This window comes from Schistocerca cancellata, chromosome 10 (assembly GCF_023864275.1).
Source record: "Schistocerca cancellata isolate TAMUIC-IGC-003103 chromosome 10, iqSchCanc2.1, whole genome shotgun sequence".
Classification (NCBI taxonomy): domain Eukaryota; kingdom Metazoa; phylum Arthropoda; class Insecta; order Orthoptera; family Acrididae; genus Schistocerca; species Schistocerca cancellata.
Genome location: NC_064635.1, coordinates 130,689,866 through 130,715,932, shown reverse-complemented (window position 1 = coordinate 130,715,932; position 26,067 = coordinate 130,689,866). Strand labels below are relative to the sequence as shown.

General features: G+C 43.5%; 1 protein-coding gene across 1 annotated transcript; it reads left to right on the top strand.

The window, feature by feature from the left end:
* The first annotated feature begins 815 nt into the window (after positions 1-815).
* Positions 816-23,612, top strand: LOC126106738 (40S ribosomal protein S12, mitochondrial). The gene is made up of 3 exons (XM_049913113.1): positions 816-1,121; positions 2,310-2,510; positions 23,244-23,612. The coding sequence occupies exons 1-3, from the start codon at positions 1,061-1,063 to the stop codon at positions 23,396-23,398; spliced, it is 417 nt and encodes a 138-aa protein (XP_049769070.1). The 5' UTR covers positions 816-1,060; the 3' UTR covers positions 23,399-23,612.
* Positions 23,613-26,067: the final 2,455 nt, after the last annotated feature.

Below are 26,067 nucleotides of genomic sequence, written 5' to 3'. Positions count from 1 at the left end.
AAACATTATAGTGAGCTGATTACATTATATTTCACAGAAAAATATTTGAATAATTTTCAAACAATCTGTCAGTGAACAAGGTGCTAACAAAATAATGTCATCCCACGAAGGAAGCAAGGAAAATTAAGTGACTAACAAGAGAAATGAATTAAATACATACCAAACGTTATACTTTTGTGAGACACGAATAACTGCACTTAATCTAACCACTTCATCGTCAAAGCAGGTCTGTGTTAACTATTCACAAGAATCTGGCACTGATACGTAGAGAGCTGAACTGGCTGTTTCTGTCTCATAGGACTGTTTTACGGCTTTAGATGGATTGTCGAATCATTGTAGCAGTTCCCTCTTCATCGTCAGTTGAGGTGGCTTATTTGGGATGTCAAAAAGTGTGGGTACTGCATTCCACACAAGTTCATGAACTGCGAACAAAACCTAATATTATTAAACAGGTAAACTGGGTATTTTTTCATTAGGTCTTCTCGTCTGCTATTAACCATCCATTTTCTGCTCCTAAAACGAAACATTAATCATTAATACACATGTAGTTTGCAAGTGAATCCTGACGATACAGTTTAGTAACATGATGGTATATTCCTCTCAGGATCCTTCGGAAACCTAAAAAAAGACAGCTGTGGTGTCTTCTTCCTGTTGTTGTTGCAATTTATAGTACTACAAACTGTCCTGCTTGTAAAAGCCATTGTAGAAATCAAAGTAAACAACCATTATTCACTTTCACGATCGCGCCGAACTCACAGTTCAAGTTACTGGCCGCTTGGCGCGGTAGGCAACAAAATCGAGGCGAAGTGTCGCGACTATTATGACTGTGGTCAGTGGTGGAAAATTCAACATTGTAACACCACATGACTCCTGAGTGCCACCAGATTTGTCTGTAACCAGTGTCGACTGTCGATACTCTTTTGTTTATGTTCATATTGTTATGTTTATGCCCAGGGATGTTGTAGCATAGGGTCGAGGCAATATTGGAATATGGAAATGGTTTGATATACTGAACGACGTAGACTCTTAAAGAATTTGCGTCCTCGGTGTCTTTTTCAGAATGAACTTCGTTGTTGGCGGTATCAACAGCTTGCGATCTGTCGCAGCACCACTGTTATCTGGTAAGTCCTTCACATTGTTCTCAATTTTGTTACAAAATTCGAGTTGTGTAACATTCTCGATCGGTAAAAGACTTCCATAGTACGAAATTTGGTTATTTAATTTGCATCCCTTGTACAAGCATGTGTTTTAGTGCTAGTGTAACGGGAAACATCCATTAAATAACACTAAAAACTCAGTACTGTGTGAATGAGGAGTATGAACGTAAACACATTTTTTTCTACCCGGGTAACGCAAGTTATGTCGCGAACAGAGATAGTGTGTGAACATGTTGCCTGTTTTACTGACAGACTGCTCTGCAGCACAGAGAACTATTTCATGGTGAACCAGTGAGGCACTAGCAGGACATTTTAATAATCTAAGGCAGTTTTTGTCATGTAGAATTAAGCTGGAGGGTTGCCTAATGAAGGTGGTGCCCCGACCAAATTATATAGAGCGGGCAGAGCATATGAAGCACGGTATTCTGAAAGTGCGGTGTGTTTTAGCTGGTATTGATAAATGCTGAAAGATATTGAGGTCATGTCCGAGACTTTATTGCACAAAGGCAATTTGTCAAAAGCGACTTGTTCTATACACAGTGTACTAGCAAAATATGTGGCGCCTAATTGATAAAAATTGACCAGAAAATTATTATTATGATAACGTAACTACCTAGAATAAATTCCACATCCAATAACAGAAAAATCAACTAAGGGATTTAGTTTGCAGTATTTTTGTATTAACAGTTGTACAACAGACTTAATTTATTGCATGATTTAACCAGGTCTAGTTCTAGGCTATATGTATAGTCCGTCAGCCACCTCTATCTTTTCACCCTTTCCCTGTTGATACCTTCAGTTCCTCTCCTGTATTGGAGCAGGAACTGTGCTCATAAAATTACAAAACTTATTTTCTTAATACCTATACTACAATTATAAGAATTGGTTACATAAAAATTAGTGAAAGTGAGTGTTAAGAACATAAAGGCAGTTTGTTTTAGTGGAGAACCCTGTTTCAATAGGAACAAATAGTACATAGTTTTACAGCTAAATGAGCATTGTTGTGATAGGAAGTGGGACACACTTCTGAAGCTAGAAAAGTGTGTAATTTTTCAGAGATTTTTCTTTAGATTATCCTGTCGTTAATGAGTGATATAAATGTGATATATTTCTCCTGTATATTTTTACCATAACTGTTCCTGATATTCATAGGTGCAGTTAAAACCTGCTCCAGATCGATGGCAAGTCTGCAGCAGATGCACAGGACAGGACCTCACTTTAAAACACGACCACCTCGGCAGCCATTGGACGGAAAACCATTTGCAAAGGGTGTTGTGTTGAAGACACTCATTAAGAAACCAAAGAAACCTAACTCAGCAAACAGAAAGTGTGTCCTTGTACGATTATCCACAGGTAAATGAATCAAGTATCATGTACACTGCTTACCTTTTTCATGTAATTTTAAGTACATACTTTTTGCAACTTTCTTGCAGATGTTTGTTGCTGTATAATAGGCATCAGTCTGAAAATTGGGCTGGTCATATTTTCTGGAAGTCTTTTCACTTTTCCATAACGTCTGTTCTGTGCATCCATTTGAACGTAGTTACTATATTAGTCATTTGCAGCTTTTATTCCTACACCCCCCCCCCCCCCAACACCCTCTCTCTCATGCTATAAGGTCCTTTCTTTTTTATTTTATTCATTTATCATAACCTCATAATTAGTTTACTTGGTGTACCTGTATAGTTTTAAGCATAATCTGTGGGCACCACAATTTAAAAGCTTTTATTTTGTCCTTGTCCCTACCAGCCACACTTAACTTCTGTATAGTGCTACATTAAATGCCTACTTTGTTGACTACCAGGCATTTAATTTATATACAGTGTTAATATATTTCTTTTTTCCCTAAAAGTTTTTCTTAGCAGAACTCATCTACTACTTTCCTCATCTCATTTCTGAATCTAATTGTCTACCTTAATTTGATTACTATAGCCGTGCTTTCTTTTTTTTATCATTCTCTAATCTTTTTGTAATGTATCCTCCCTGTTCAGCTTGTCTTCCAAGATCTTAGCTGTCTCTGTAAAATTTACAATGCCATCGGTAGGCCTTAAATTTTTTTAAATTTCCTGTCTTAACACTAGGAGTGACATGTCGGTCGTTTTTGATCCATGAGGGTGTGTTGAGGGCACAACCCCCCTTCATAATGTCCAAATGCTCTTGTGACTTTTAATTATTTGTGGAGCTGTGCAACTCACCAAAGTTTCATCCTTCTACCCCACCCTGGAGTATGAAAAATTTATCTGTTATGACATTGGTCATTTTTGAGCCATGTGCAGTTTGATATCAATAACACTGGTTTTCAGACTATAAATAGTTTCTGGGCATGCTTCAACGTTACTCACGATGCATTGGAGTATATTACAACAGTTTTGGATAAAATAAATGAAATATGATTAATTAGTTTACGATTGGAGGGTGCCTTATATCAGCCTGGCTTTTGATTCCCTATGGACTTATGACATGCAGTCATCTTAGGTTTGATTGTAGATTATAAGGAGGCAAGGAAACTGATAAACTTTGCCTTACTAGAGAAATATGGAATCTATTTACTGGTAACTGCATTGCCTGTTCGAAGCCAGGTAAGAACATGACTGTCGATTAGAAGCTGGACCCTTGCAAGTGCTCATTGATACAATACAGCTGGGTAAACCTGATAAGTTTGGGATGAAATACTGGCTTCATCGTACAATGGCAAACATGAAACTTGTGATCCGAGCAAGGGTCTTAGTCACCATGCTGTTATGAAGTTGGCACATCCATTCCTCAATTGTGGTTATAACATCACGACTGATAACTTCTTCATCTCTGTGAAGCTGATGGATGAGCTGAAACAAAAAGGAACAAGTTTAGTTGGCACTCAAAAAGGTTCCGCCTGCGGTGCGAAATGGAGATGATGCATTCTACTCAACGCACTTGTACAAGTCAGGCGACAGTCGTCTCTCGAATACCAAGAGAAAAAGGAAAAAGTCCTTGTCCTGAGTAAAATGCGTGCTGGGTGTCAGATCAGTGAGAATATTGGGAAGGAGCTTCAAGGATCTATGAAGTTTTATAATGAAACTAAGGGTGGAATCGATATAGTTGACCAAATGACTAGACTCTACAGTGTCCAAGCTGGCACCCACCAGTGGCCTGTGCATGTCTTTTACAACATTGTTGACCTTGCCATGATCAATGCTCTCAAAAATTTTAAGTTACTTACCTCTAAGAAGATTTCATGGCGAGACTTCATCCTCAGACTAGTAGATGAGCTTGCTGGCCCAAACTGCGGAGAGGAGCAAATCTCCTCTTGCACGCACTCTGTACTGGCACTGGCCAAAATAGAAATAGAAAACTTCGCCAAATTCGGGTTTTGCGCAAAGAACAAAGGGAGAATGAAACATGTATGTGTGCAAAAGGGGATAACGGAAGTGTCCGATTCCACCCCTCTGCTTTGACTAATGACATCACCAATATGGCGGAAACAATAATTCACAACAAATCCCATACCGCTCCTATGATGTCATCATGTAAACCTGACAACAAACACGAAAATAGATCGAAAAACCACCAAACAGATATTCCTCCAAAAATATAATGGAACTAATGGGACAAGTGGGGGTTTTTGGGTAAGGAAAAATTAAATATAAACACACACCACTACACTAAACGACAAAAAACACTAAAATAACAAGACCCCACAACCTTCCCAAAGTCCACACAAAATCCACTGGAATCGATCACTTCCCTTGACCTATATAGGTCAATAGAAACAACCGGTACCACACTATAAATCTAAAAAATTTCACCACCTCCACACTTAATCGACATCTCCACATATAGCCGTCCCTGGTCCGAGACGCCTGTACTTTAGTAAGCCTCATTTCTTCACAAGACGTTGCTCACTTCACGACTTCAGCCAACAGGCCGAATAGCTGAAGAAATTTTATTAGAGACAACACACTGTCCCCCATCATCGCCGACAACAGAAAACTGTTGACCTTGTCAGTCATATCCATATCTACCAAAGACATAAACAAAGAAATTTACCAAAATTCACACACAACGAACAGAAAAAAAACTACAATAATGTCGACATAACAAAACCAAAATTGTTAACTCACTGAAAAATATTCCACTGAAAGCACAGTCACCACCAATACCACACACGTGCAATGCTACCACGCAAATGAACCCCATACGCCACATAACACGCTACCCATAAACACACCACCAGAGAGGACCACCAACCGCAAAAATATGCGACCTATAAACGCGCCACACGCGCAAGCTAAACCAAGAACATCACCAACAGAAAACACATAAACACACCACCAGAGAGAACCACCGATCACATCAAAACGACACCTACAAACACGCCACTCTCACAAACTAAACACCGCGCCATCGTGGCGTCACGGGTCAAAGTTGACGAGTGGAATCGGACGCTTCCGTTGACCGTGCAAAAGGTGCTAGGCCAAAACTCTTGTCAAATGTCTGAACTGTGAACAGATCCTAGCTCAGAAAATTGCGTCCACTTCTTTGTTTCTAAGTATTTCCAAATATTTATGATTCTAGAATGCAGTTTGTTCTGATATTTGTGTTCCTTGATTGCAATAAGCAAGTAAATACAAAGAGCATTTTAGTTACAATCATATCAAAGATGCGGTATTTATATTATTTGTCTGTAAAAATAAAAATACTATTAGTACTCATATAAACAGTATGTTTTGCCTCTGTTTATAAAGAAAAAAACATGTAACATTGTTTTACTAAGTTGTTTAAGTGGTGGTTGGTGAAAGGCTGAGGAATTTCTTCGGTAAAAAAAAAAAAGAAATAAAAAAATGAAAAACATTTATCTCTGAGGAGGCTGTGTTTTTGTCAAATTACTGTTCACCTTAGAGACAAATTATTCTTTGGTTATACTGTAGTCTTCCTGAACATATTGTTAACATGGTAACACCTAAACTCCAACCAGATACCAATAAAACATTGCTTTCCATTATGTGTCAGAAGTGACCAGCATGGTACTGCAAGGGATATGGCGAACTCTGGTAGAATCTGCAATTTGTTAATAGGAATAAAATACTGGGAGTAAAGGGTTATCAACAACTAGTTCTGAAACCAGCCTGCAGCTGTAAGAGTCAGATAACATGCAAGGTAGACAGCAACTGGGAAGGCTGTGAAATGTGATTTTAGTTACGAAATATGTTCATTGAAGAAGAAATAAAGAAAACTAAAAGAGTTTTGGGAAATCAAAATTGAGGGGAATTCAGAATATTTGCTTTAGTCTTCAAATGTGAAGGAGGAGGTTGCTGTCAGTCTTAACACAAGATTATAGTACTTTGGTTGAAGTGCTGTCATTGCCAAATGAGTTGCTATTTTTAAGTGCCCTAATGATTTTTGTTGTCTCTAACAGCTGAGTTGTCAAAACTGCTGGTTCTATACAACCAGTATGAGAGAGAGCAGCCGAAGGTAAAGTGTTTTGAAGCAAGAGACAAAGAAATACTGGGTCATTACATACTGTTGTGACTCGCCGATCATTCAAAGCGCTGCCGCGCAATTACGTGCATCCTCTACTTTTGACAAAGTTTCGAGAACATACCTTCACCGAAGAGTCAAGCAGTATATTGCTCCCTCCTACGTATATCTCGCGAAGAGACCATGAGGATAAAATCAGAGAGATTAGAGCCCACACAGAGGCATACCGACAATCCTTCTTTCCACGAACAATAAGAGACTGGAATAGAAGGGAGAACCGATAGAGGTACTGAAGGTACCCCTCCGCCACACACCGTCAGGTGGCTTGCGGAGTATGGGTGTAGATGTAGATGTAGATGTAGATGCCCACTGGTAGAATCTGCAGTGCTTTTGCAGTAAATGTATTGGTTCTGCTTTTGACGGTCCATTTTTATTTATTTACGTTTTTTCCCCTGAATTCTCTGCTACTGTTAGGAAGACCTCATTGAGTTTAATGGCCAGTGAGTTAAGTCTATCTGGCTTGTTCTACTATCAAGACTGAATTGAATATATTTTGCGTAGCTGAATGCATTCATTTCCGGTTATAAGAATGCTCCTTGTTCTTTGAATTTAGTTTTTGTAATTGATGTTTGTTTTGTATGATACAGTGAATAATTGTGCACTATTGCTTGTAGTGCACTTTCATTAGAGCTAGTGGCCTGGGTAAAAGTTTAGATCAGGGCCAATAGCTTACTTATGGCTTTCATGCAGGAATGTTGTCAGCACTCACCTTGAGACATGATGTGGAGTGTGTTATCTGCTGGTTCTATACAACCAGTATGAGAGAGAGCAGCCGAAGATAAAGTGTTTTGAAGCAAGAGACAAAGAAATACTGGGTCATTACATACTGTTGTGACTCGCCAATCATTCAAAGCGCTGCCGCGCAATTACGTGCATCCTCTACGTGCGGCGATGTCTGCCAGCCATGCAGCAGCTGCGCCACCTAAGCGGCCAGCCGAGCAGTGGCCGCTAGACTGGGACTCAGTGCTTATTCGAATGCTAACGTGTACACATGTCTTGCTTGTCAACTTACTCTGTGACTTATATGTGTTGTGTCGTTCTGAAATATATGTGTTAAACTTGACGTCATAACAATTGGCGACGAGGTAGTGGATTTTTCCTTTTCACCGTTGACCCACAGGGTTCCATGGCTACTGTCGAGCAACTATTGCAAAATCTCCTTGAACAGCAAACGCTTCTCACAGCGGCGATTAGTGATTTCGTCGCGGCGTCAAATGCGGGGCGTTTCTCGTCGTTGGCTATACCTCCTTTTCCTCCTTACAACGAGACGGCAGAAGACTGGTCTGATTATGAAAAACGTCTTCGACAGCACTTCTTGGCATTTCATGTCGCGGACGAACAACCATGTAAGTCTCTGTTCCTTTCCTGGATTTCACCTGAAATATATCGGTTGTTGTCGCAATTGGTTCCTTTGAAGGATCCTGCATCTTTGTCCTTTGCTGAAATGTGCTCACTTCTGTCTGTCTATTTTCAAAAGCAAACACATGTGGTAGCCTCTTGTGTTGCCTTTTATCGTTGTCAAAAACAGCCACATCAATCCTATCGCACTTGGGCTGCTGAACTTCACGGCCTCAGTCGAAAGTGTCAATTTGTTACTAACATTCACAAAGAATCCTATGCCGATTCCATGGTACGGGATGCTATTATCCGGTCGGCGCCCGACAAAGAAGTTCGGCAACGTGCCCTTCAGTTGGCGAATCCGACTCTAGATGAAGTTCTCTCCATTGCGCAGTCTTTTGAAATTTCTCATGCCGCTGGGGTGCAAATAGAGGCGTGGGGTGACGTCGGGGAAATGCAGCCTCTGTGCGCTGTTGACGACGCGTACGACGTGCCCCCGCCGGCCAACGTGGCCGCAGTGCGCTCCCACGCGCAGCCTCGGCCTAGCCGTAAACAACCCGCTAAGAAACTGCAGCAAAACCCCCGGCGACTTCCTTCATGTCCGCGGTGTTTTACGAAACATTCACGCGAGGATTGTCCCCAACGTTGGGCTGTGTGTCACAATTGCAAAAAGAAAGGTCATGTGTCTTCCGTTTGCAAATCCGACTGCATACATGATGTTCATGAACATGACGCTGATTCTGATTCTGTGTTGTCTGTCAATTGCACTTCTTCCCTTTCAGGGAAGTTATTCCTCACTGTCCAAATCCTTGCTCGAGATGTTCGCATGCAAGTGGATGCCGGTTCTGTGCCACTATAATTAATTCTCAGACATATCTTCAGTTGGGTTCTCCACTCCTGTCACCTGTCACTCGGCAATTACGGATGTACAATAAGCAGAAGATTTCTCTCTTGGGACAGTTTAATGCTGAGGTATCTTGCAAATCCGTCGTTCGCACTGTTCCCATATTTGTGGTCGACCAGAGCAACACAGAAAATCTTTTTGGTTTCAATGCCTTTCGCGTTTTTGGGTTCTCCATAGATGACTCTATCAATATTGTCTCTGATGCTATTCCTTATGCTCAACTGGATTCCTTGTCAATGACATTTTCGTCCCTTTTTTCTCCTGGGTTAGGCCGTGCAAACGACTTTGAAGCTCATATCACGCTCAAACCCACTGCTCGGCCTAAGTTTTTTCGGGCTAGGGCCATTCCTGTGGCCCTTCGTGATCGGGTAAAACGAGAGTTGGATCGTCTCACTACTTCAGGAGTCTGGCTTCCTGTCACTTCCAGTGAGTGATCCTCTCCTGTCGTCGTCGTTGCTAAGCCAAATGGTGATATTCGTCTCTGTGGCGATTTCAAAGCCACTGTAAATGCTCAATGCCTCATCGACACTTACCCTATGCCCCGTCCTGAAGAACTGTTCACTAAACTTGCTGGAGGCCAGTATTCTTCTAAAATTGACCTGTCAGAAGCTTATCATCAACTTCCTCTCGACGCTGCTTTCCGGGCAGTTTCTGATCCTTAACGCGCCTTTCGGGCTCTATCAATACCAACGCTTGCCATTCGGGGTTGCTAGCACCCCTGCTCTCTTTCAGCGATTCTTGGAGCAATTATTGCTCCCTGTCCCTGGGTGTATCAATTACACAGACGGCATTGTTGTCACTGTCTTCACCACTGAAGAACATCTTCAAAATCTCCGCACACTTTTTCATGTCTTACAGACTGCTGGTCTAAAGTGTAATCTTCAGAAATCCCAATTTTTTCAGGCATCTATCACGTACTTGGGGTTTCAACTCTATCGGGATGGTATTCGTCCGCTTCAGAAAACTGTCGCTGCGATCGATGCCCTTCCTCACCCTACATCTGTTAAGGAACTGCAGGCCTTCTTGGGGAAAATAGCATACTATCACAAGTTTTTACCATCTGCGGCTTCGGTGGCTCAGCCGTTGCATCACCTGTTGCATAAAAACGTGCCTTTTCACTGGTCCGCGTCATGCGAAGCGGCATTCCCCCCCTGCGGGTCCGGGGATTAGAATAGGCCCGAGGTATTCCTGCCTGTCGTAAGAGGCGACTAAAAGGAGTCCATCCCCCTCACGGGGGTAGTTAGCGCCTGCGTCCGGAGACGGACGGTTTCACGACCTATAATCGTGGTCTTTTTGTTCACTTCTCGTTTCTTCCTTCCTTTTGTTGGTCCCTTTCTTTGCTCTTCTCCACATCACTGTCTTCCTTACTCTTTCCCTTGACTTCTCCTTGCCTTCTCATTGCCTTTTTCTCCTTGCCTTCTCATTGCCTTTTTCTCCTTGCCTTCTCATTGCCTTTTTCTCCTTGCCTTCTCATTGCCTTTTTCTCCTTGCCTTCTCATTGCCTTTTTCTCCTTGCCTTCTCATTGCCTTTTTCTCCTTGCCTTCTCATTGCCTTTTTCTCCTTGCCTTCTCATTGCCTTTTTCTCCTTGCCTTCTCATTGCCTTTTTCTCCTTGCCTTCTCATTGCCTTTTTCTCCTTGCCTTCTCATTGCCTTCTTCTCCTTGCCTTCTCTGGTCTCCGCCTCGGCGTTTGAGACAGTCTGTCCTCTTTCTCCCTCTCTCTCTTCTTTTTCCTCTTCTTCCTTCCTCCCTGTGCGTGTCTGAAGGCCGACCCACGCGTTCGCACGCGTAGCCGGTGACGGGGTAACGCGTAAGTCCCCGCCCTGGGTAGACATGTAAGGCACGCGCGTACCCCCTGGTAAAGGCCAGGCCCGGGGAGGGGTGATTGCCTGAGCTGATACCTTCTGACCATGCCGATTGGTCCCTCCGTCTGTTTCTCGGGAGGTGTGACCTGAGGTGTAAACATTCACCTAAGGCGGGAGTGCCCTCTGAGAGGGTCCCCACAAGGAAGGAGCGCGCCATCGGAGACGCTGGCAATCATGGGGGATTCCTCCGCAATGGATTCTACTCCATCGCTTTCGACTTCGACCCAAAAACGGAAACGTGACCAGCCAACAGTGACAAAAGTATTACCGCCTGCCCCACAGTTCCTCGTAGTTTCTCGCACTGAGGACGGAAAGGATTTTTCCTCTGTCAACCCTTTTGTTATTCAGAAGGGCGTTGATGCCATAGCCGGATCTGTCAAATCTTGTACCAGGTTGCGTAACGGCACCTTATTACTCGAAACTGAGAGTGCCTTTCAGGCACAAAAACTGCTTCGGGCCACCCTCCTGTACACGTTCCCTGTCCGGGTGGAGGCCCACCGAACTTTGAATTCGTCTCGTGGTGTAGTGTATACTAGCTCCCTCGACGGATTGACTGACGAGGAGCTTCAATCTTTCCTCGCTGAGCAGGGCGTGACGGCTGTCCATCGGGTCATGAAAAAGGTCAACAACGACCTTGTACCGACCCGGACACTCTTCTTGACCTTCGATAGTGTTAAGCTGCCATCGCGCATCAAGGCGGGCTACGAGGTTATTTCTGTTCGCCCCTATGTCCCGACACCTACGCGCTGCTACCAGTGTCAGCGTTTCAATCACACTCGACAGTCTTGTTCCAATGCGGCTAAATGTGTCACTTGTGGCAGGGATGCCCATGAGGGTGACTGTCCACCTCCGTCTCCTCATTGTGTGAACTGTCAGGGTGACCATGCCGCATCCTCCCGCGACTGTCCTGTCTATAAGGACGAACGTTGCATCCAAGAAATTCGTGTCAAAGAGAAAGTGTCCACCTCGGCTGCTCGCAAGCTATTGGCTAGTAGGAAGCCCACGCTGCTCCCAGCGGGGAAATATAGTACTGTCCTCGCCTCTCCTCGGACTACCCGGGAGGTCGCAACCCAGACATGCGATCTGACCTTCAGCACCACGGTCGTCCGTTCGGCCAGTGCTAAGATCGCGCGGTCGACGTCTCCTCTTCCTCCCATCACACCACAGACACCAGCCACTTCCTCAGCTTCTGCTAAGTCGAAGACCCCGAAGTCAGATGCACGGTCCTTCAAGAAGGAACCATCCCGTGCAGACTTCCTCCGTCCCTCGACCTCCCAGCCTTCGACCGGTACTTCCACCAAACGTCCTTCTAAAAAGGCGCATAGGAAGCACAGTTCTCCTTCTCCGCCACGGCGCCTTTCTTCTCCTGCGCCACCCAGCGGTTGCCGCCCCAGGCCGTCATCCGTTTCGCCTGGCCGCACCGCTGGTAGCCGAACATCTGGCTGTTCACCGGCGGAGGAAGCTTCCCCTCCCGGCCATCCTCCCGAGATGGCCGATGACCCTATAGACCCCATGGACGATGACTGTCCGCCTACTGATAGCGGCGGCAGTGCTCGCTCGAAGCCAGGCCCTAAGCGGCCTTCGAGGTGACCCCTTCTCTCATCTTCCTTTTCTTACGATGGCACTTATTCACTGGAATATTCGCAGCATTCGCTCCAACCGAGAGGACTTGAAGTTGCTGCTCCGCTTGCATCGTCCGCTCGTCGTAGCCCTCCAGGAAACGAAGCTTCGCCCATGCGATCACATTGCCTTGGCACACTACACCTCTGTGCGTTTTGACCTACCCCCTATGGTAGGAATCCCAGCTCATGGAGGGGTTATGTTGCTGGTCCGGGATGATATTTACTACAATCCCATCACGTTGCACACCGGCCTGCAGGCAGTCGCCATCCGCATTACTCTCCCCACTTTTACGTTTTCCTTTTGTACCGTTTACACTCCCTCGTCATCTGCCGTTACCAGGGCAGACATGATGCAACTTATTGCTCAGCTACCTGCACCGTTTTTGTTAACTGGAGACTTCAATGCCCACCATCCCCTTTGGGGTTCTCCAGCCTCCTGCCCGAGGGGCTCCTTGTTAGCAGACCTTTTCAACCAGCTCAATCTTGTCTGCCTTAATACTGGCGCCCCTACTTTTCTTTCGGACACATCTCATACCTATTCCCATTTAGACCTCTCTATATGTACTCCCCAACTTGCACGCCGGTTTGAGTGGTATGCACTTGCTGATACTTATTCGAGCGACCACTTCCCGTGTGTTATCCATCTCCTGCAGCATACTCCCTCTCCGTGCTCCTCTAGTTGGACCATCTCCAAGGCAGACTGGGGGCTCTTTTCTTCCAGGGCGACCTTTCAGGATCAAACCTTCACAAGCTGCGATCGTCAGGTCGCACACCTCACGGAAGTCATTCTCGCTGCTGCTGAATATTCCATCCCTCACCCTACTTCTTCTCCACGTCGCGTACCGGTCCCCTGGTGGACTGCAGCATGTAGAGACGCTTTACGTGCTCGTCGACGTGCTTTACGCACCTTTAAACGCCACCCTACAGTGGCGAATTGTATTAATTATAAACGATTACGTGCTCAGTGTCGTCGTATTATTAACGAAAGCAAGAAAGCCAGCTGGGCTGCTTTCACAAGCACCTTCAACAGTTTTACTCCTTCTTCTGTTGTCTGGGGTAGCCTGCGCCGGCTATCTGGCACTAAGGTCCACTCCCCAGTTTCTGGCTTGAAGGTCGCGAATGAAGTCCTTGTGGCCCCTGAGGCTGTCTCCAATGCCTTCGGCCGCTTTTTCGCCGAGGTTTCGAGCTCCGCTCATTACCACTCTGCCTTCCTCCCCCGCAAACAGGCAGAGGAGGCTAGGCCACCTGACTTTTGCTCCTCGAATTGTGAAAGTTATAATGCCCCATTCACCATGCGGGAACTCGAAACCGCACTTGGCCGATCACGGTCCTCCGCTCCAGGGCCTGATTCTATTCATATTCAGATGCTGAAGAACCTTTCTCCTGCGGGTAAAGGTTTTCTTCTTCGTACATACAATCGCATCTGGATTGAGGGACATGTTCCCGCATGCTGGCGCGAGTCTATTGTTGTCCCGATTCCTAAGCCGGGGAAGGACAAGCACTTGCCTTCCAGTTATCGACCTATCTCACTTACCAGCTGTGTCTGTAAAGTGATGGAGCGAATGGTTAACTCTCGATTGGTTTGGCTGCTTGAGTCTCGACGCCTACTTACCAATGTCCAATGTGGATTTCGTAGGCGCCGCTCTGCTGTTGACCATCTGGTTACCTTGTCGACCTTCATTATGAATAACTTCTTGCGGAAGCGCCCGACCGCGGCTGTGTTCTTTGATTTAGAGAAGGCTTACGACACCTGTTGGAGGGCGGGCATTCTCCACACCATGCATACATGGGGCCTTCGCGGTCGCCTCCCTCTTTTTATTCGTTCCTTTTTAATGGATCGACAGTTCAGGGTACGTGTGGGTTCTGTCCTGTCCGACACCTTTCGCCAGGAGAATGGGGTGCCACAGGGCTCAGTTTTGAGCGTCGCTCTGTTCGCCATCGCGATCAATCCAATAATGGATTGCCTCCCAGCTGATGTATCAGGCTCTCTTTTTGTGGACGATTTTACCATCTATTGCAGCGCGCAGCGTACACGTGTCCTGGAGCGCTGTCTTCAGCGTTCTCTTGACCGTCTTTACTCCTGGAGTGTCGCCAATGGCTTCCATTTTTCTGCCGAGAAGACGGTCTGTATTAACTTCTGGCGCTACAAAGAGTTTCTCCCACCGTCCTTACGACTTGGTCCCGTTGCTCTCCCAATCGTGGAGACAACCAAATTTTTAGGCCTTACCTTTGACAGGAAACTTAGCTGGTCTCCACATGTGTCATATTTGGCCGCCCGTTGTACCCGTTCTTTAAATGTCCTCCGTGTTCTCAGTGGTATGTCGTGGGGAGCGGATCGAACCGTCCTACTTCGTCTATATCGGTCGATCGTCCGCTCCAAGCTGGATTATGGGAGCTTCGTATACTCCTCTGCACGGCCATCCATCTTACGCCGCCTCAACTCCATACAACATCGGGGTTTACGACTTGCGATCGGAGCATTTTATACCAGTCCCGTAGAGAGTCTTCATGCTGACGCTGGCGAATTGCCACTCACTTACCGGCGCGATATACTGCTTTGTCGGTATGCCTGTCGGCTACTGTCAATGCCCGACCATCCGTCTTATCGTTCCTTTTTTGACGACTCTCTTGACCGTCAATATAGGTTGTATGTCTCTGCCCTGCTACCCCCTGGAGTTCGCTTTCGTCGCCTCCTTCAACACCTTAATTTTTCACTCCCTGCAACCTTTCGAGTGGGCGAGAGCCACACGCCACCTTGGCTCCAGGCTCAGGTCCGCGTTCACCTTGACCTCAGCTCGCTCCCAAAAGAGGTCACCCCCAGTTCGGTCTACCACTCCCGTTTTTTGGAACTTCGTTCGAAGTTCATCACCATGACTTTCATTTATACAGATGGCTCTAAGACCAATGACGGGGTCGGGTGTTCCTTTATTGTCGGGGCACAAAGTTTCCAATACCGGCTCCATGACCATTGTTCGGTCTTCACAGCTGAGCTCTTTGCCCTCTACCAGGCTGTTCTTTACATCTGCCGCCACCGACATTCTGCTTATGTCATCTGCTCAGATTCCCTGAGCGCCATCCAGAGCCTCAGTGATCCGTACCCGGTTCACCCTTTCGTACACCGGATCCAACGCTCTCTTCAGCGGCTGGTGGACGTCGGTCCGCCGGTTAGCTTTATGTGGGTTCCTGGCCATGTCGGTATCCCTGGGAACGAAGCTGCAGATGCCGCGGCCAAGGCTGCGGTCCTCCAGCCTCGGACAGCTTCTTGTTGTGTCCCTTCGTCCGATTTTAGCAGGGTCATTTGTCGGCGCGTTGTGTCGCTGTGGCATGCCGATTGGGCTGCACTTACCGACAACAAGCTTCGGGCCTTAAAACCTCTTCCCGTGGCTTGGACGTCCTCCTCACGCCCTTCTCGGCGGGAGGAGGTCGTTTTAGCAAGGTTAAGGATTGGACACTGCCGGTTCAGCCATCGCCATCTGCTGACGGCTGCGCCGGCGCCGTTCTGCCCATGTGGGCACTTGCTGACGGTTAGACACATTTTAATGTCCTGTCCCGATCTTAACCACCTGCGCCTCGATCTTAACCTGCCTAATACTTTCGATGACATTTTAGCGGATGACCCACGAGCAGCTGCTCGTGTTCTTTGTTTTATCAAGTTGACACACCTCGCTAAGGACATTTGATGAAGTTTTTTAATCCTATGCCTGTCAGTCTGTCTTTTATTGTGTTTTTCCTTTTAGTTGTTGTTGTCAACTTGTGGCTCGCGGTGCATTTTTAGAGTAGTCAGGGCGCTAATGACCATTGAAGTTGTGCGCCCTAAAATCACAAAAAAAAAAAAAAAAAAAAAAAAAAAGAAAAAAAAAAAAAAAAAAAAAAGGGCGGCATTCCAGAAATTGAAGACTATGCTGAAACAGGCCCCGTGCCTGGCTACTTATCGACCTGGCCAACATCTTGTTCTTGCCACGGACGCCGCTCAATACGGGGTCGGTGCAGTCCTTGCGCACCGTTTTTCTGACGATTCGGAACAACCCATTGCTTATGCCTCCAAAACGCTCACGGATGCCCAACAAAAGTGTTCTCAAATTGAGAAAGAAGCTTTGGCCATTATTTGTGCTCTTCATAAGTTTGTTGTTTTTCTGTATGGCTCAAAATTTCATCTTGTTACGGATCACAAACCACATGTTTCCTTGTTTCATCCATCAACGTCACTTCCTGACAAGGCTGCACACCGCCTCCAGTGTTGGGCTCTTTACTTGTCTCGTTTCAATTATGAGATTCATTTCCGGCCAACGGCTCAACATGCAAATGCGAATGCTCTGTCTCGCCTTTCCATGGGTCCTGATCAGGCATTTGATAGGGACGAACTTTTGTGTTTCCACCTGGATGTTGCCGAGCAGCGGGTTGTGCACGGGTTCCCCATCACTGGGGACAGGCTGGTGGCTGCTACGGGTTCTGATCCTACCATCTCCCGGGTTTTACGCTGTATTCAGAAGGGTTGGCCAGATCACCCGTCCGCTAAGACTTCTGATCCGTTGCGGAACTACTACGCTTTGCGCTACCGCCTCATGGCTAGGGCTGGTGTTATCCTCCTCTCCACTGACAATGCTTCGCCGCGTGTTGTGGTACCTGCGTCTTTGCATGCTTCGGTCTTGCGCCTCCTTCACCAAGGGCACTGGGGTGTGTCTCGCACAAAATCTCTGGCGCGCCGTCATGTGTACTGGCCTGGCATCGACTCTGAAATAGCGTGCGACCACAGCTACTTCATCTTCTGCGGCCTTCCACCTCACGGCTGCGGGTGCCTTCACTTGGCCTGTTCACCGCCGACGACCTCGTCTTGGTACGGGGATATGGCAGGCGGCCAAAATGGAGCCCGGGCCGCATCTTAAGACACTGTGGCAGACGCCTGTATGAAATCCAGATGGACACGGGTGTTGCAGTGCGTCATTCGGACCAGCTTCGGCCTCGTGTGCCAGCAACGCCTGTTCCGAATGCCGCTACACCACCTTTGGCTCTACCTGACGCTCGGGATCTTGGCATCTCTCAATACTCACAACTAAGCCCTCTCACCGTCATCGCGATGCCAGTGCAAGAACGGACGCCACCAGGAGACGTGCCCATGCAGGAACCAGATGACCATCCTCTGTCAGAGCAAATCTACTCGCCTCCTCCTCCAACGGACGCCGACACATCGCACATGTCTCCTGTCATATCAACTGGACTTGCCGCAACGGGCAGATTGGTGCATGGGACCCCAGCAGATTCGACCCTTACGTCTCCTGTCATCTCGACCCGTTATCATCGGGGACACTTCCGTCCATACGGGAAGCCTCCTCCTCGAGACTTTACGGCTAGTCAAAAAACGCCTATGGACGTTAGCCATCTCCAGGACACCTCCATCAAGACCAGTGCAACAATTTCAAAGGGGGGAAAAGTGTTGTGACTCGCCGATCATTCAAAGCGCCGCCGCACAATTATGCGCGTCCTCTACGTGCGGCGCTGTCTGCCAGCCATGCGCCACCTAAGCGGCCAGCCGAGCAGTGGCCGCTAGACTGGGACTGAGTGCTTATTCAAATTCTAACGTGTACACGTGTCTTGCTTGTTAACTTACTCTGTGACTTATATGTGTTGTGTCGTTCTGAAATATATGTGTTAAACTTGACATTATAACACATACAACCTCACCTAAGCATCCCTGCTTAACCATTATGGATTTTGTTGAAATTTTTTATGAACATTTGCATGTGTCCCCAATAAACATTGGTACAGTTTAATTTTTGTCAAAACAGTACTGGCTGAGTCACTTGTTTGACTTCATACCTGGCTTTATGCAGAGTGAGCATGAATTTCTGGTAGCTTAGAACTGTCATATCTTGGGCAATATTTTGGTGAAAGAAGTGAAGTTCGGCCATCTTGTACAACTTTATGCATTCTGTTAAGAATAATAACAATAATAAAAAGAATTTTACAACCATATTCAGCCAGAGAATTTTAGGCAAAGCCAAATAAAAAAAATCATTTATGTACCAGTTTCCAGCACTGAATGCATTAATTGCAAAATTGAAGATTTTGTGAAAAGATCAAAAATGCATTAATTTCTACCTGATTTTCCTAAAGACTGTGTTCTGTAAAACTCTAAGAACTGGGCTAATTAGAAAGACCATGGCTTTTCACTGTGCAAAAAGGTGATTTGATTATCCGACATTGGCTAACAATGCTAGATAATTTGAACCAAACTTGTGCGTGCAAATCGTGACAGGAAAAAAATTTAAACTGTGGACTGGTATGTCTTGTAGAGTAAACACATGCTGAACATGAACCTTAATACACAATAGCTTGGTTGCACATGGATATGGAACACAATATTTTGTCCCTTTCCTATTTTCCAGTAATCTACAGATTCATTGAAAAGTTGATTTTTGTGAAAAGATTAAAATATCGTATATTCAGCACTTCTTTTATGAACACCATTTCCTATTAAAGCTTCAAAACCGGTCACATTCATACAATGTTTTTTAAGCCCCGTTGAACAGTGGGCTTAAATTCCATGGTGACATTGTCATTACCAGTTCCAGAGCATGAATCGGCAACCCCATTGCCATAGGGATCACGCAGTACCAACCATGGATGGGTTTTCTTGATCCAGGTTCCCAAGCCTGTAATTTGATTTCTTAATTTAGGTTCCAAATCATTGTGGTGGTACCTTTCTGCTTAAAAAGTATTTTGATAACTACCATATCCAATAGGTGGCAAGCAAAAAGTAATAACAATTTTGATTTTAAACTTCTCGGTATTGCAGATTACACTTTTCAAAAGTTTTGACTCACTTTCTGCAGTTCATTTTCTGGAAATTTTTAGTGTTGCCAGTTGATGATATTGAAGGAAAGAGACCGTGGAAATGAGGTGGTGGTATAGTATCCCACAAGCATCTTGTCTGTGGGGCCAATAAAATGAATGAGCTGGGCTGTGAGGGTACATAAATTTCATCAGTGAATCATTTTGATATGCCAGTGATGTTGGTGATCTACCATTCATTATCATATGACATGTGACATAAAAGTTATGGTAATACACTAATGCCAATAGTGTTTTGGAAGCAGTTCTGGAACTCACTTTCGTTATGGTGTTCAGCTCTGTCAGTGATTCTGTTTTTATTTCATCAATGGTGGCAGAACATCCTTTCATGGTTCTCTTCAACCTTGTGAACAGAAAGAAGTTGCAGGAGGCCATGTCTAGTGAAAATGGTGGTTGAGGTAAAATAATGGTTTTGTTTTTTGTCAGAACATCTCAAACAAGCATTGAGATGTGAGTGGAAGTGTTATGGTGATGCAGTTCCATGAGTGGTTTTGCCATACTTGTGATCGTTTTCTTCAGATTTCTTCACTTCTAGTTGTATTCCTTATTGAACATTCGACCATTAAGGTTGGAACTCATTATGCTCTATCCAATTGTAATTGAAGAAAACAGTGAGGAGAACATTCATGTGTGGTCAAATTTGTTGAATTTTTTTTAGTCTTGTTTCTTCTGGCAGTTTCTATTAGGACGATTGAGCCTTGGTTTCAACATCTTACCCATATAACCATGTTTTGTCAACTGTTACAAACTTCTAAAGAAGTTTTGGATCGTTGTCAACTTCATTCAGCAGCTGCTGAGCAATGTCTATGTGACTTTGTTTTTGGTCAAAATTCAACAATTTTGCAAAAACCTTTGCTTTCACCCATTTCATGCCCATCACTGACCTCTGATGGTGATTTTGCAGAACCATTTTCTTTGCTTCTTCCACACTGCCATCACTAATTGATGTGCTGGGGCATCCAGGGTGGTGGTCATCTTCATTGACTGCTTGTGACCCTCTTTGAAACGTTTTTACTACTTGTAAACTCCTGTCTTACTGCTAGTAGATATGCCAAAGCCACACAGTCAATGTTATGAATGCAGTGCAGCACTCTTTTTCCACTTTTCAAGCAAAATGTAATGCAGATTCTTAGTTCCATCTTTGTTGAAAGTAAAAATTTGCTGAGCACTCAAAAACACACACAACCTTCTCAACTGTCACCAGTGAACTGAACATTCAAAACAGCTGAAATTGGAAATGTACATCAGGAAAATGTGTGTACCAACAGGGGGGGGGGGACTGAAAATATAATGTATAAAGCCCACGAAATTAAAAAAAGCCTCATAACTATTTGATCACATCTTGTACATACAGGTGATGTAATGGCCAGGTGACAACTCCGTTAGTTTCAGACTTAGCACGGCCACACTAGATACTTTGGCAACAAAATTTGTCTCATTAGAAACTTCACTGATATGGTCCATCCTGAAAATCAAGTTGTACAAATTGTTGATATGTCATACTGGCATCTGTGCTGCTTTCTTGCCATCTTATTTCTTGATACTTTTTGCTTTCTTAGATTTTTTTTTGGAACATATATGTATTTGATGCCATGTATATTTTGGTTGCAAAAGTGGAGTAGATCTTTTAGCATCAATATTTGATTTGTTGATGGTGTTTGTAGGTTTGCTCCCATTTGATTTTTCCAGCTACTTTGCACCAATTTTTGTTGCATTGTTAGCTCTTGTTGGAAATTAAACCCAATGTTCTAGGGGCCTTAAACCTCATTGTTTTGAATGAGACGGGTTTTGAAACCTTGGTAGGAAACATTGAGATATAATAATCCACAGTTTCGTGCCACAATTTTTGCACCCAACTTTGATTAAAATTATTTAGCATTGTTAGCTCTTGTTGGATAATCAGATACACTTTTTTCTACAGTTGAAATCATGGTCTCTCCAAGAAGTCCAGTTTTTTTTTTAGTTTTATAGAACACAATGTCTTACAAAATTAGGTCTAAACTACTGTATTTTTCACCTTTTTATGAAATCTTCAATATTTCCTTTAATTTATTAAGTACTGGAAAGTGGTTCGTGACAGAAACTTCATATTTGAGTACCTTGTGTTGTTAGGTTACTACAAGCCAAGTTTCATGTACATTATACTTTAATCCCTGAGATGTAAGCAGCCAAAATTTGAAACTTTTTTGAGCACGTTTTTTTTTTATTTCAACTTTTCCTAAAATTCTCTGGCTGATTATGGCTTGTAAAATTCTTTTAGTTATTATTCCTAAGAGAATGCATAAAGTCATACCAGATGACCAAATTTCTTTTCTTTAAATAAAATATTGCTCAAAACATAACAGTCCACAGTCACCAGAAGTTCACACTCGCTCTGTGAAAAGTCGTGCATGGAGTCAGACAAGTGAGTATATCTTGGCCAGTATTGCTTTGATGTACACTAAACTGCACCAGTATGCACTGGGGACAGGTGTAAATTTTTCATCAAAATCTGTAATGGTCGAGCAGGAAAATTTTCCGAAAGTAGGCCATTTGACGTGGAATGACCCTATTGTCACATCACTTCAGAAATTATAAAACATTTGTAAGAAACATTATGATATTCATGACAACCAGTATTATAAATTTAATAGCTGCTTGTTTCACTCGCAGTAATTTAAGCTGTGCTACTATGTCCTAACCTAACCACAACCTTGTAATTCATTACATGTTTGGAAGAAAAGTCAGATATTTTTGGCAACAGAAAAGAAGCAAACAGTTTGAATTTCAGTGTTAGAAATTCATGACCTCTTTTCTTACCTTTCATTGGTTATGTGAAAATATCATCCCATTGACTACATGAAATTGACATGTTGCCAACGTATTAGGAGTAGAGAAACACCACTGTGTCTGGCACTGGGAGTGATCTAAACTTTACCCAGTGCTCTGCTTTAAATGAAGCTCTTTGTTACTAGCATGAGATGTTTTGATCTCAGATGTTGGCCACCTGTTCACTAGCCTTCCACTGTAGGTGTGCCTGATTTGTTGTACAGGAAAACTGGGTTCATAATGTTGCAAGAGTAGTTTTAGAAATTAATTAAATTTCTCACTTGCTGTCTGCTCTTTAAAAGGTTCTCCCTATTTTTTGTCATGTAAATTCTCTCTGAACAGAGTGACCCAATCAGCTTTTGTAATTCTGTAAAACTGCACTTTTGAAAATCTTATCAGGTGGAGTGTATTATTGCTGCCATTTGACAATCAATGGTTAGTTTTTTTTTTTTTTTCACTTTCCAACAGCTTCCAGGCAGTGTAGGATTCACCATTCTGTCTGCACATTAATTTATCTAAACACATTTTATTTGAGAAAGGTCGCATGCACCTTTCCTGAGAAAAAATGCTGTCCTGCAGGTTTTAAAGTATCCTCTATGAAATGTTCCCACTGCTTTTGATTAAAGGACTTGAGTAAGTTGCTGAAAAAAACCTTGTAGGGCCCTTATAACCTTGCACAAGAGGTATTTGGCAGTTGACATCATATTTGTTGAGAGACAGCTGTTGGGGGAAAAACATTATGTATGCAGCACTAACCTTTATGCCCTGTTCGTTGACAGTAAACTGTTTTTGGCAGTATTCACTATTGGAGGTTGCTCAAAAAAATTCCATTAGCAATTTTAACTTCAGCAGTACTATCACATGTTCAGTAACTTGTATTTCCAGGGTTGAGAGTTACCTTATGCCGACACTAAAATTAAAAAAAAAATTGTTAATAGTTGTTGTTAATTTACATTAAATATGCTTTTTAAAGAGATTCTAATGTGAAAGTATGGCCTAGACCGTGAAAATATCTTTCAGCATACTCTTAATAATATGAATGTGCATTGTTTTTGTACCATTTGGCAAAAAGAGCCCATTTTAGTATTAAGGTGTATGTTTTGTAATTCTGATAGCAAAGTGTGAAAATCGATACTTGGTGTTCATTTGCATTAAAATTTTGGTGACTGCCTTTTGATTGCAGGGAAAGAGATGGTTGCGTATGTGCCAGGAGAAGGACACAATCTGCAGGAGCACAATATTGTCCTCTGCAGAGTTGGCCGGCTCCAGGATGTTCCTGGAGTGAAGATCAAATGTGTCAGGGGCAAATACGACCTGTCACATGTATTGAAGAAATAATTTCTTACTTATTGCTTTTAGATTGTGTGTTGAAGTTGACTTGTATAATACTTATTTGCTACCATACATCGTGGAACATGTTTTCTGGGAAATGTGTTTATAGACTGTAAATAGTCTGAGAGAGAAACAATAACTTCAACTCGGGCACCTTTTTGAAACACATTTTTGCTGCCAGTGGAGAACTTGTCTAATAAATGTCCATTCTCATTGTTAAGTAATGCATTTTCTTTTTCACCTGTCTGCCTCCTCCTCATTTATTTCTCCTTCTGTTCTCCTGCTTATTCTTCTTTAATGTTGAGTCACTTTGATGGAATGGAATGTCAAAACATTTCACAATGTATTTCAAATGTCATTCACATCAATGTCAAGGTTTCTTGGGAAGAAAGTTTTTACTTTGAGGCTGAACGGAGGGGGCAAGGGGAGTTGGGGTGTGACGTGATGTCTGCTAGCATTGAAGGTTAACTTACTCTTGCCACATTTACTCATAGTGAATTTCATGGTTTTTTCTTTTCTTAGTCATTATTTTATTGTTTGCTTCGATTTAGTGAAACATCACACGCGTTTTATAATGACTTGTATATTTTTCATTTGAGTGGCCTTCCACAAAACTGGCCTGACATCTGAAAACAAAGAACACTAATGGATTTATATAATCCAGCCAAAGGCAAAGTCCACACCACGCATAAATTGATAAAACCATTTTCATTAAATATCCTTTCTTTTAGCAGGAAGAAGTCAGCTCTATATAAGAAGAAAATATAATTTTTGTGAGGCTATTTGGTATTTTGAAAGAAAAAATGATACACAGTGGCTAAAGCAGAAAGGTTTTATATATTCCTTCCAAATATTGTTTGATGTGTTTGTATGTTATGAATTTTCTTGTGACCATTGCTAGTTTCTTAATCTATATTTGTACTTTTTGTGTCACATATGATATTTCATAGTCTCATTTATACCATTCAATGTTGTTTTGCTGACATTCTGTGTTGTGTGAATGCATCGCCATATCACAGTGATGCCATCTTGTATTCCATTCTATTGATGTCCAGTGTGAATCAACATTTACTCTGTTCCTGCTTCCTTAGCATAGTATCTTCCAACAATAATTTTAATGTGCTGCTTGTCACTACTGGCATATCCACAAACTTCCACCATGAAGAATCAGTCTGTACCTGAAAACTCACATTTTCGATCCTTTCAGTAGGAACCTCACGTAAATGTTGACTCCCTGGATGCTCTGACACAGCCTCCAGTCAAGAAGTACCCATGAGATATTGAAAATAAAACTTGCCAGTCAAGTCAGTTTAGCCATTTACATAAGCGTTTGACTCCAATACATTTTGTTGTAGAAGTAATGCCTTTGCTACTGCCCTCTGCTAATAATACGGCAAATATGAGCAAATGAAATGATATGCACCAAGAAATGGTTTTCTTTCATTGCTTTTCTAAAAACTTGAAAAACTGCTTTCATAAAAAGTAACCCTGTTGAGTACCCCACATTGCCTAACTCAGCATCAGTTTGGCAGTGCCTTTCTATTATCTGAACTCTGGAGACATCCTCTTGTGAATCTTATTGGACTAGTAGTCCTAGGAGAAGTGGTACTGCAGATTACCCCATCAGGTACAGACTTTCAGCATGGAGTCTGTGTATGTCCATCCTTTTAGAAATGGTTGCGGGACTCAGCTGTTCGAAAGAGGATGTCAGATTAAACACCTTTCAGCCATCAAAGTTTCCAACCTTATTTTATTTGGCAACCAGTTTGTGTTTTACTACACCATCTTCAGGCCCCTGACTGACGCATAGGAAGAATCTACCTCGATTGTGATCAAAACAAGGCCCAGCAATACTGGAATTAGTAAATTTTTGCCATAGAGTTCACTTCAACCGTCTCCCCGTCACCTGCTGACTGTTAGATAAACATTCAAACCCTTACATTCAGCATGGATATCCACTGGGGTGTTTTCAAGAAACACTACTGAGAAAATTTAGAGAACCGCCGTTTGAAGCTGACCACCGAACAGTTCTACTGCCACCAACATATATTGCACATAAGGACCTCAGAGATAAGATACAAGAAAGTAGGGCTCATACAGAGGCTTATAGACAGTTGCTTTGCCTCTATTTGTGAGTGGAACAGGAAAGGAAATTAGAAGTAGAAGTACAGGATACTCTCCGTCTTGCACTGTATGTTTGCTTGTGCATTATCTGTGTAGATGTAGATCTAAATTCATCCAGCTAAGAGGTTGTTTGTATGGTCATACGACTGTGACTGGCTGCTGGAGCATGTCCACTGCAGCTGGGTAGCATGCGGCACAGGGTCAGTTGCCTGTCAGCTGTGAGGCGCTGAACTGCTTAATTATACAAGGGATGGTGGTTTGTTCTTGCTAGGAAATGCATACCACGTGAGGCAAAGAACCGAGCTAAAAGGGAAGGGAGTTCTGGGTCAGTCATATACCTAATCAAACAAAGCAGACTAGGCAAATTTTGTCATGTACATGAAGAACTGAAGAGGGACACAGAAAAATTTTTCAACTCTGTGAAGAAATTGCTACAGTTCTGTATATTGTTATACACAGTTAAAAATGGCGAAGTTTCAGGGAAACTATACAGCCAGAGGAATGATTGTCTTTAACATTGAGGTAATTAGCACTCACATTTAATGGTCACA